Source organism: Scomber japonicus, chromosome 12 (assembly GCF_027409825.1).
Source record: "Scomber japonicus isolate fScoJap1 chromosome 12, fScoJap1.pri, whole genome shotgun sequence".
Lineage (NCBI taxonomy): Eukaryota > Metazoa > Chordata > Actinopteri > Scombriformes > Scombridae > Scomber > Scomber japonicus.
In genome coordinates, this window is record NC_070589.1 from 23,441,491 (window position 1) to 23,454,627 (window position 13,137).

At 37.2% G+C, this 13,137-nt stretch overlaps 1 protein-coding gene across 1 annotated transcript; it reads left to right on the forward strand.

The window, feature by feature from the left end:
• Positions 1–345: 345 nt before the first annotated feature.
• LOC128369254 (neurturin) lies at positions 346–1,560 on the forward strand. The gene is made up of 2 exons (XM_053330260.1): positions 346–643; positions 1,136–1,560. Exons 1-2 carry the CDS (start codon positions 346–348, stop codon positions 1,558–1,560), a joined length of 723 nt encoding a protein of 240 aa, XP_053186235.1.
• Positions 1,561–13,137: the final 11,577 nt, after the last annotated feature.

The following is a 13,137-nucleotide window of genomic DNA, read 5'->3' on the forward strand; positions in this document are numbered from 1 at the left end:
TAAATACACACTGCATTCTCAGGTGTCAGCAAGTGATGTTGAACTTACAGATCATGAACCTCTTTAGAGTGAAAATGAGCTGACAGGGTGTTAATACAGAATCAGAAAAGTAAACTGACAGTAAAATAAAAGCCCTGTCAGAGGAAACTTGGTTGAGAGAAGTGGATTTGTGATAGGTTACAGAAATGTGATGGCAGAGAATGAAGACAATTAAGGCTTTGTTCACTGTGCTTTAATGTGTTGAGAAGATGGTTTACATGATTGAAGGTTTAACTGTTTGAACATGTCTGACGTTCTGCATTCTGCCTCTCTCGACAGAGTTTCAATGCACCTCCACGTTCTAAGATGAAGTTATGGAAAGGTGCTACTTTTGCCTTCATGCTCTGTGGCGCAGCCCTGTCCATCCTCCTCATTAGAAACATGGCCACTATCGGACAGTTCAATCTAAAGACAAAATACTCATCTTCATCCGCATCAAGACAGTCCTCATCATCAAAATCACTTTCCAAAACCTCCCTGCCATCACCCTCATCATCATCATCATCAACCTCCTCAGCAGAACTTACGGTGTTGTCCAGGCCGATGGGTGGTCTTCATCGGAGAACCCGCTCTACAGACGAAGTGAACTCCATCCTCTCAGAGTGTAAGATAAACTGTTATTTTCTGCCTTCTTTGTCTGGACTGAGATAAGGTGTCGTGTGAAAGGATTGCAGAGGTTCAGACAGAGCACTTCATACTCAACTGTTATTTATAACCTGCAGTTAGCACTCAATGGCTCTCAACAGGCGGAAGGTTATAGCCTTTCTGGAATAGATGACACACCCATTTTATTGTTGTCTCATTAACAAATATTTGTCAACAAATTGGCTTCACAGGAACAGGAACAGTGTGATAGATAAGAGTTTGCAGCTGTCATGATATCAGATAAGATATCTAGATATCGTATCTAGATCAGATAAGATATCTTCTTCTTCTGCTGGCACCTTACTTTCATTATCTTGCCATCTACAATATGCTGTCTGTCGGAACCATCTGCCATGTTCAATCTTATTATCAAGAATGTGCTTCCCAGAGTTACGCAGAAATCAGATAATTTCTTCATTACCTAAATGTTGATGTGTCTCCTCTCCCTTAGTCTCCATGATGTTCCAGAGCTTCACAGAAGGCGAGTTTCAGCATGTGGTCGGGAAACTTTTGGACAGGAAAAGACAGGGCCGGCGCCTGAGCCAGAGCCAAACCCGAAGGACTAAAAGAGCCCGGAGCCCTAAGTCCTGCGTTCTGAAGAAGCTGGAGGTGACTGTGAGTGAACTGGGTCTCGGCTATGAAAGCGATGAGACGGTGATGCTGCACTACTGCAGCGGCAAATGCACAGAACACCGTCACAACTACGACATCACCATGGACTACATGATGCGAACACGCTTCAAGAGGGGCCGTAAGGTTAGCAAAGGCCCCTGCTGCCGGCCCATTGCATTCGAGAAGGACTTCTCCTTCCTGGACAACAGAAGCCGCTATCACACAATACAGAATGTTTCGGCGAAGAATTGTGGGTGTGTATGACCCAGAGAAATGGACTTATCAATTCTTCATGCTGCTGTTAAAAGATGAACTATGGGGGACAAAAAACACTCAAGGAAGAAAGACCAGGAATATGTTTATGGCTGCTCCACGGCGGCCTTTTTTGACAGACAGACTTTGAATTTCTGGTGTCTGTCACCACCTGTTGGATCAAATCACACGGACAACGAATGCGAAAGTGTTTGTTTGAGATACAGAAAATGACTGTTGATACCACAACATTTTTATTATGTTTTCTATCTGTGTAGTAACACTGTAAACTGTGGTGTAACAACAATGTAGCAACATTATATTTGTGATATATTTGAGTAGTAGTACATGCTCATGATAATGACGAGCCATGGTGAAATACATTTTTGCTGTTACAACATTTCATAGCCATGTGCATTAACTTCCGTAAGTCCAGGTCTTGTAGTTTACATTATTATAATGATGACACTAAATCACCTCTTGGGCAGAAAGTGCTCAAAAAAACAATTCAAAGCCATAAAAAACAATGTATAAAATATGTAATACACCAATGTTTACTTTACATTCTGTGCAGGACAGTTTGGACAATTTATCAAATTCTAATGTCAGTTGTCTCCAAAAAGTATGTTGACTTAAAGGTGTGTTGAGTTCTTGTTATCACAGGCCATGACTTCATGACCTCTTTCCCTACATTACTGTTACTGATTGCAGTGTTATTACACAGGTAAGAAAAACAAGTTATTGATAAGACGATGAAAGAAAATTGTTTTCTATAGCTTCAGGTCTGATACCCACCTTTAAATATTGTGTTTTGTATATTAATGTGTAGATGATTAACAACGAGGCCCTGCTTAAAAACACATAAAAACACTTTAGCAACACACTAGAACAATATGAAACTTGATCCCATTTTCTCCCCATAGACTTATTAGTCATCACACTCAAAGAAATGATCATTTTAATCTGTTTTTTTACTTTTTCCCCCATGCAAGCCAGTATTGTAATTACCCATTGTCCTCTGGAATTATTTTCCTCAAAGAATTGCCAAAACACACCAAGTCAATTCAACACACGGGATGAATTCATAAACTTAAACCCATAAACATGTCTCATGTTCCAGGTGAAAAACTCTTTTTAATAGTTTACACTCAGATGTTTTAGGAAATCTGAGGCTGAAGTGTGGATGAACTCAGGATCTGGAGTTGTGTTTGCACCCATCCATAAAACCCTGCAACGTACTATGATCCTAAGCCCAGAGTACAGCCTTTTATTGGCCCGTCAAATGCCTCCTTGTTGTATTGCCTGGTAGACTTTTAGAGGAAAAATAAGCTGTTGAAATGACTCATTAAGCATTTTTTTTCCACCTTCCATAATCTCTATTTGGTTGGAACCCATTGCAACTGTTTGCCTGAAGTACGATAAATTATGTTTTTTGTTTTTTTCCTAAGGAGGTGCAGTGTGGGGCACGGATGCGGTGCATCTTTATTGTAGTTTATATTGTATTTATTTTGGAAGTAAATTATGGTTTTTGCATATTTATTTAGATTACCACACAGAAACGGGACAGCTTATTATCATTAAGCAACTGTGCCAAAAAATGTTTTATCATTTTGACATTCTATATTGACTGCTGAATAAACATATTTGAGAGGTATGGATGTTCATCATTTCTCCCAAAATTTTGGGGGGTCGAATACTCTGTACTCAGACTGTATTTAAAATAAATAAATACATTAATAAAATAATACAACTCTGATAATGCATGATGCTTTTAATAATGAAACAAATTCCTATAGGATGGTGAGATCTTTAAGGGGAATGTAGCAGCAGAGGAGATGCTGGCGATCAGATTACAATAAATAAAACATTTAGCAGATTAAAAACACAGCGCCATTGTAATACTGATATGTAAACATTCCTTGATGACGCTGGCTCATTCTGTGAGGTTCTTTCTCTGGACTCATCTATTATACAGCAGCTCAACAGCCTCTGTACTGAACAGCAGTGATGACATAAGCTTATACAAGAGGACATGTGACCAGACGCTTTCATCCCTCTTGACTGGACAGGAAACTTTGAGCCACCCTTCACTCTGTTGCCACTGTAAATTTTTGAATAAGGTTCATATTAATTTTGTAAGAACTTAACAAATCTGCCATGTGCACAGTGTGACAGATTTTTTTTTTTCTTTTTTGGAAAATGCATCCCTTTTAACCCAGAACTTTGTATCTCAAAAAAGTAAACTTCTCAATGGTGAACATAAACAGCCTTGTTTTTAGCTTGACCATTATGCCTTTCTGCAAAGTTAAAACCTATGACTAAACCTTAGTCATAATGTTTCGTCATAGGTTATAACTATGGAGAAATGCATAGCCTGTTTAGACATAGTCATATGCACTTCTGCATACTCAAAACCTATGACTAAACTCTAGTCATAATGTTTAGTCATAGGTTATAAAGCTATGCAGAGGTGCATAGTCTGCATTGTTCAATCATATGCATTTCTGCATGGTCAAAACCTATGACTAAACTTTTTACAAGAGCTTCATGAGGTCAAGAGCTGATGCACTCCCTCAACCTCTAAACATTAAATTATAAAAGGTAAACTGCATCTCAAAGGGTCACACAAATCATGAAGAAACACATTTTCTCACTTGTATCGAGCAATGCTGATAGTTAAGATTAAGGCAGGTTTTGAGCTGTTTTATTCTAAGATTTCTGCATCCCATGCCAAATAAGGTGAGGAGAATGTTGTTTTGGCTGCTCAAACTATTGAAAAAATGCACAGAAAAATTCAACAGCAACTTGTATTAGAACAGGAACTTTGTGAAGTGTTTTCCCAGGGACTATTTCTGAGTTGAATTAGGTTGTTTGTTCCTATGAAAACTGTCAACAGTGAGGTGGATTAGTCTTTTTAATAATCAGACTGAATTGTCATTTCATTTTTGTTTAACTTCTTGTCCATGTTAGCTGTTTTTTGTTCGGGAGGTGTTATTATGAACACCATTTTCCATTAATTCCTATGAAGGTTGCTCAGGCTTCATGTGCATGAAACCAAAAAAGCCACTTCTGCTGTAAAGTAATTACTCGGATGTTGCTCACATTTCCTGAGAGAGCATGCACACAAGAGACTTCTGATTTTGGATCTGCTAACTTGAAAGGGGATAAAATAATTCAGTCGTGCTCTTCTAGTCTTTCTAAGTGTTATCGGACCAATGGGGCAAATTCTGATCCATCCTGATCATTTTGTGGGGTTTGCAATGCTTAAAAAATGTATTCATCATTTTACAGCGACTCCTTTTCCCATGCCTGTGGACCCAAACCTGGATATTGTAATCACACAGTTCAGCCACTATGTCAAATTGGCTTTAAAGCCCAGCGCTGTTCCTGTAGGTCTTAGTAGATCTCTTAACAAAAACCTGTACATCTGCGTCAATCTCTTCTGTGCTTGTCACCATTATTGTGTCAATTCTGTTGCCATTTTTCTGCCTTTGGCACAAAAATGACATCCCCATATTTAATCACGATAACAAGGGTCTCAGCGGGTTAAACTTTGGTTTAATTAGGAATGTTTTTTTGGATTTTAATAGTTTTGTTCAGTTCAGTTAAAAAAATATTTAGACACTGGCATGATGTTTGTTTCCTTTTTTCTATCTGTTCAACTACATTTCAGTACACACATCAGTTAAGCCAATGGCTGAAAATTCATAACACTGTGGTGCTTATATCGGACTCTGACTGTTTAGACTGACTAGACAATCAGTCAGACGGAGTCAAAGATGTTGTGACTGTCTGAATCTGTCACTAGAGGTATGTGAGATATTTTGAATACTAACTCTTCATTTTAATCAAGGAAAATCTCTCCATATGGCTTTTTTCCCAACAGATATTTTGACAGGTCATTGCAGGTAAAGCACATGTGTGTCAGGTTGAGCCATTGACATTGCTTTCCATGAAACGTAATGGTCACAAAATCCTCATTAATATATTTATTTACCTCTGACTCTGACTCTGACTCTGACTCTGATACCTGTGATTTACCTGATGTGAAAAGTGTGTGAAAACAGTCTGTTGCTGCATGGAGGGGAAGCAGAGAAAGCAGGTTGAAGGTTAAATCAGAAAATCTACAACAACAACACTTGTCAACTCCTTCAACTCTATGAAAACCACAGTTTAAAATATGTGACACTTTGAGGAATCATCAGGGAGAAAAAAAGTCTGAACATTAAATTTGCCAAAAGTGGGGTCAGAAGGTTTGTATGGACATTTATATGTCTATACATACAGTATCGATTTCATGTAGAGGTAATTCAAGAACAATATTTGTCTAAGGTATATGCACACCCTGCACAGCTCATCCCTTTAGTATGACATAAAGTATATACTGAAAGTCTTGTGTTCTTTATGAATGGTAATGGCTGTGCAATGCAGTGCGTTTGGTGAATGTTGCTCCCTTTTTCAGTCCACCCAATTTAAAAATCTGCACACTTATTTGGGCTATCTCAAATTTAATATGTTATGACCATATTTCATCCTCTAAGTATCAGTTATATTAAGCAGGAAAAGCCTCCTCCTGGGTTATACACACGAAGACTTAGTGCTTGTTTTCCCCGGGAGACACAGCTTACACAACTTCCTGCACAGTTTCAATGAGGCAACACCACCTCTTGGAGTTTACACGTAAACCCTGACTGCAGGCTTTTGGAGGTAACACAGAAGTCGAGTTGAGTTATCTGAGTTTTGAGTCGGTCAGAGGCAGGTCACACAGAATGATGTGGCTCATGTTTAGTCCTGGGCAACTGTTGTGTTATTGTGAGTGAAAAAATAATCCTTTCCTTTTGGGATTTATTTGGCCAACTGGAGCACATGCTTCAATTTGACTGTGACTTACTGTATTTACTACAGCTGTGAGGGAGAGATGACTTCAACAGTTTGTATTTTGAGCAATTTCATATTTTTAAAGCCAACTACAGAAATAACAGATATGTAAATGACTTCCTTACATCAAAAGCACACCACCCTCAAACATTTGGATGCAATGAAATCTAATTTATTTATTTATGTCCCTGGATATTGCTATAAAATGTTCACTTGGGTTACAAGAGGAAAAGCAAAGTATTTAACCAGCATGCTGTATTTACATAGTTTCTTTATGTGATTTCCTGATTTTTTTTTTTCATGCTCCAAAATGAGCGCCCCAAACCATGCCTTAAAATGTTTACAACAGCAATGAAAGTGGAGCCACTTTACCTCAGACACAAACAGATATTTCCACTAGTTGCCACAGCAGAGATCTGGAAGATCAGCAGGAATGAATAAACGATAGCTGGTTAATGAAAGCAATACTGGTGAGAAAATCAAACTGCATAGTAACACATGGCACCCATTTGATCACAAAGTATGATTAATCTTATGGAACTTGCACCTAACTTTTGGAGTGTGGTTTCAAAGAAATAATCATTATGGTTATTTGTTTTTCCTGACATGCTTTTCATGGGGTGATAATGGCAGGTTAGACCTTGGGCCAGTGGGAGTTAATGAGCTAAATGAAGTGAAACTCTTTGCCAGGAAGCGATTTAAACAGAGTAGACAGGATCCTCATTAAGACTAAGTTTATCCATCATACTCTTCTATATGTTCTATTTCTGTAGGTTTCTTGTTCTGACACTAGCTAAAAGCACATATTAGATCAAATTAACTATTATTTGTATTTGCAGATTTAAAGGAAACCCCCCTCAATATTAATGTCAACATTCAAGCATGTTGGAAGTTAATAGTGTTAGTGAATCAAGGACATCTGTTGTTGGTAACAGCGCTGACAAGATCTACAATAAACATGCCAAAGTTTTACATTCCCCTCCCATGTCCAGCTGCAGCATGTTGGTGAGTTCAGACATCTTTAGAGGAAGACAGCAGAACGGACGGAGGATGCAGCGGTGACTCTGGAGGACTCGAATAGCCTCGACAACTGCAGCAAACAGGTGTTACTCCTCTTACTGAGCAACTCTGAACTCTCTAAAGATGAATTAACACCATACATTTGGCTGTGTTTTTTCATAATCAAATTATTACATCTAAACATTGGGCGTTACATTTTTTATTACATTATAAGATTTATACAGGGCCCACTTTGGGGAGATCATAGATATATATTATTTTATAATGAAAACTGTTCAAGTCAGTGTTGAATTGTTCTTGTTGACTCATATTCATTCATAATTCATGTGCAATCCACAATATGCATCTATAAATATTTAAAACCTTTGAACCTAGATAATCATTAATAATTCACCACATTTATGTAACTGCTAATAGAAAAAGTTGACATTGTGTGTGTGCAATTTGTGTTTCAGAATGAACTGTTCAATGGACCATGAAGGTAAGTGACTGTCCTTTCGGTGCCATCTGTACGATCTGTTTGTGTGTCAAACTTGGCCTAGTGATGACTTTATTTTTACGTTTACTAAATGAAGGTTTGCTTAATTGAAACTGGTGCACCACAAATATTTACATTTCATGAAAAAAATACACAATGTATCTCAAATAACAAAAATGGATGCCAGTAACATAAGACTAAATGACTCAATGACCAAAATACAACAGTTAGCTTAGCATATATAGATTATCATTTTAAACCGAATTAATACAAGGTTTCTAATTCTAAAACACGTATTTCTCCAGAAATGCAAAAAGAAATGAAATAATCAGACCTTGAGCTGCAACTGTTGCTAACTGTAAAATTAATCAACTCAACTTGATAATTGATTGATTTTTGTGAAAAAAAGTCAAAATGATCTGATTTCATTTTTTAAAGCTGGTTTCTTTCATCTTCTATGATATTACACTGAATACCTTTTTGTTGTGTTGGATGGAAAAAATAAGATATCTGAGGAAGTTCACTTGAAACAGTGACTGGCGTTTTTCACAATTTTCTGGCATTTTATGGAGCAAACAATTGATTAATCGAGAAAATGATCAACAGATGAATCGATTAATCAGACCTGGGTGTTTATTTTATCTTTTGACAGCTAAATCTGTTTTTTTTTGGGGGGGGGGGGGGAGTTATGTTATAGCTTGTGCCACTTCCTGTTCATACATGACTCTGACTCTCCTAGAAGCAAGTTTACACATTACTTAAATGGTTACTAGCTTAAACATTTTACATGTCTTAATGTTGCAACTTGATTAGACAATCACTAGTTTGAAACTAGCCAGTAGTCACTAAGAACTTCGGGAAGGACTTCACACAAAAACTTGAAGTGATGGATTTACAATCAGCTGGTGCGACACAGCCCTTGAGCTCAGTAACGTGAGAGGGTCCAGATGGGCTGCTGGTGTTGCAACTACATAAACGTAGCTCTCTGATTGGTTGATTTCACTTTGAGACTGCTGCACTGGAGGTGCAAAGGCTGCTTAATTCAGCGTTACTGTCTTAAAATAGACTTCCTATAGCGTTGTCTCTGCTGTAGAAAAGAATGATGGCCATTCTGTGACGAGGTTGGCGTGAGTTTGGTTGAACAGAGGCTCTTCTGTTTTCTGGTGTTAATGTCCGCCAGTCTGAGTCCTATAGACTCAAACAGTCTCACTTGTCTCTTCTTGAGGTGGATGTGGCTGATAACGGTCTCTGTGGAGAGCTGTTTGGACATTTGGCAGATGGGTCCATTCAACAGTTAACATTAATGTTACTTATAGTTACAGAGATATGTCAGACCTTTGTAGTAAAGTTGACAAAGTTATCTTTGCTGCAGGATATGCTTCTTTTGCTTTCTGTGCTACTTGCTGTAGTGCTGCATCACAGTTATATGATCATTTAATTGGTCTTTTTTATTTATGGTAGATTAGACCAGCTTTTCATTTGATCATGATATCATACTCACCAAAGTAAGTGCTGTGCTGTGGGAACATGAAACATTGCTGCAACGAACTCCACCTGGACAAGAAATGAAAAAGCCAGACTATCACAGTTTGTACACAAGAGAAGAATTTACCCCAATGATTTAAACAAAAACAAAAAAAAATGTTGTTCACAGTCCATAAACTGTGAAAGATATTAAACCTGTTAGAGTTTGTTTAGTCTCTAATAAGCTTGGTTATCTTGGGGTTTTATTTACAGTCTGATATACTTGCCACACTTCTGTTTCTTGCCCCACGGCAATGTCGCTGCATTCTTTGGTGTTAGCATCTAACTTGGAACTTGGTTATTATTATAATAATATAGAAAGACTGGCAATTCAAGCCACATATGCCTCCTTGGAAGTTCCTTGTTCAATGTTGGTGGGTGTGGGAGTGTTTGTAGTGTGCACAGGAGTTTGTGGGGGCTTTGGGGTGTGGCAGTGATTGGGAGTGGTAGAATTTGATGGAACAAGGGGGATTAGAGGGAGAGAAAGGAAAAGTTTGGGAAGGTGTAATGTTGGAAGTCTGGAAAAAGTGATGATGCTCCAGCTCAGTTCAATTCTTCAGCCTTTGGTGACTTCTGACCCCTGACACCCAAAATCAGGACGATATAGATTTTTATTATGTGTATTATTATATTTAAAAATGTGCACTGAATTCACATTTAAAGATTTTAGATAACAGGATTTCAAATATGGAGAATAGAATCAATTAATAGTTATCAAAAAATTGTCTCCAGTGTTATATGTGCAGATCCTTCCTTTCCTCAAATGTAATGTTTGGACTTGTTTCAAATATTTGATTCCTCCCAGTTGATTGACATGGTTTGTTCCAATCAATAAATCCCCAAGACATTAAGTTGTGCTTAATTATAATTAGTTTCAGACCAAAACACTGAACATGTGCCCTGCTGAGTAGTAGACGCCTACAGAAGCGTGCTGAGTGATTAGAAGCAGAAACAGAAAGAAGGATGAAGGACAGAAGGAATAAAGGAGAAATGAATGAGGTTATTGGGCTGACTGTATATTTGTCCAGTCTGACGAGTCACAGAAGGCTTGTGTTCAGGATGCTCTGATGTGGCTGAAATCATTTTGGTTTAAATTTTGTTCCTACTTGTGACGTGAAACATTTATAGAACACAAACAACCTTGACGTTTTTATATTGAATTATTATAATTAACAGAATCAGAGTCTGTGAAATTCAATTTTAAAGGGATATATTTCCATCTCTATAGTTTCATTCCGGGACTCCACCAGAGTAGCTTTGCATGAGTCACAGTTTAAAAAAAAAAAAAAACCTTATTTATCTTATACTGGTTTTTACATTTTATCTCCTGTCTCTTTAAGGCCAACCTCTTAATGAACCTGACTACAGGTAACTCAGGATGCTACATAAACAAACCATGAAACAAACTATAGTAGTAGGATTTCACTTGTTTACAATGTTCTTTACATGAAATGTCAACTTCTCAAATACAACTGTGCATGTTTGAGCTAGAATCCATTCAAATCCAATATGCGCGTGAACAACACAAACAACACATGGAAAAACCTAAACAACAATCTTAGTAACCAAGGTTACAGAATAGACGGCTGTTTACAGGCATACACGACAATCTGATGTCAGATCGTTGGCAAGGTAGAAAAAAATGACAAAGTGTTCAGAGCAGGTTGAAGCAGGCAGTATTTTTACAATTGCTAATCTCATTTTTTTGTAACTATGTTTAACATAGACATCTGACATTATAGCCATATATGCATGTATGTATATATATAAATAACAGAAAGCCACAAAAAGCACAATAGGTCGCCTTTAACTGTCTGCCTTTACTTGGCTTTCTATTCCTGTCCAAAGCACTTTCAGGGCTGACATTTCTTTTGCTCTGTGATTTACAGATTTAATTGACCTGACTTAAATGAATAAATCTTGCAGTATTATGTGTAAGTTTTGATGAGGTATCTAGGGATGCAGTTTTTCACATGACAGCTCCCCCTTGTGGAATAACACAAGGATGACAAATGAGACAAACATAACTGAACTGGGATTACTATAGGCCATATTCAAATGTAATGGATGAATATGGTACTGTATATTTAATTGAACAATTATTTATAGTATGACTGTTCAAATAAATATAATCATTAATAGTAAATGGATGATATAAATAATAACTGCTTTTCAAGACAAACTGGTAATGATGGATAGACATATCCAGATCTTTCTTATTTAAGTAAAAGTAGCAACAGTGTAATACTCACTGTTACATATAAAAATCATGTGTTTTGTACAGAAAACAACAATAGTATTTTTCTCTGAAATGCAGTGAAGTAAATGCATAAGTAGCATAAAGTAGAAGTACTCAAGTAAAAATAGGCCTACATAAGAAAGACTTCTTCCAAATCTCATGAGGAGACAGGTATAACTTCTGCCACTCTTTTCAAGGCCACATTTTAATTATTATTAAGTGTATCTTAATTAACACACTTTATATTGATGCATCCTGTACATTTATGTTGAGTTTGAGATACAATCAAGAGCAGCTACTAAATGGACCTCTAGGTGAGATTTATTCTCTAAATGTTTTGGGGTTTTGTCCTCGCCATAATCATTCCTACTGTTCATACTGGACATTAGACGATCCCTTCATAATGCACTTGCAGTGCAATTGATGGGAGCCAAAATCCACAAGCGTCCGTCTGTGAAAAAATGCATTTAAAAGTTTATCTGAAGCCAATACGAATCTTCAGATGTTCAAATGAGGTCAGTCAAGTAGATATCTTAGTTGTTTTAGTGCCAAAGTCTCTGTTTTTGTTGCTATACTTGTACTGCAGCTGAAGAGGAAAACACTGGCTGAGGAAACACAAAGAGAGAATTTGATTCTAAGAAGACTGTAAATGTGGCAGATATCCACTTAATTTGACTAACTCAGACTGCTGAAGCGTCAGATAAACTGTTTAATGCATTTTTACACAAAATTACTATGTGGACTGGGCACACAGTGGATTTTGGCCCCCATCACTTACACTGAAAGCACAACTGAAGGGGATTTTTAAAAATAGCCAGTACAAACAGAAGGAATGATTACAGCAAGGGAAAACTGCTGTGTGGTTCTCATATGGGCACCTGTCTGTTGTTTAAAGACAGTCTTGAAAGATTGTGAACCTACCCTTTAAAGCACTCAGAAAAATTGAGGCATTAATATCAACAATTCCACAACGACGGAGCAAACTCCAGAAGGGCTACTTAATGGATTGTGTGGCTGACTATAAGAATTGTAGATATAGTTCAATCTGGATTTTAAAGCAGAACAGTTTGTTTAATGTACAGACAAACTTTAAATTAAACTTGATGACAGTAAAAAGCATGCTAATGTAGTCGATAATCAATGAAATAATGGTTCAACTCTGATAACAAACAGCTGTGATATTACTTGTTTTCAGCACATTAGTTTGAACTTGTGCTTGAATGCAAACCCACAAACAGTCAATTTCGATTATTTTCAATGGTATGTCATCAGATAAGTAATTCTCAGGGTCTCCCAGAAAAAATATAAAACATTAGTTCCACCCAGAATTTTTTCTGTTAACATCCTTGTACACTGAGACTGTCCCCAGGCTCTGATAACAAGATGGAACCATATTTGACTATTGAGCGATTTATTTATTTATATATCAAGTAAAGTTTGGACATTTTAT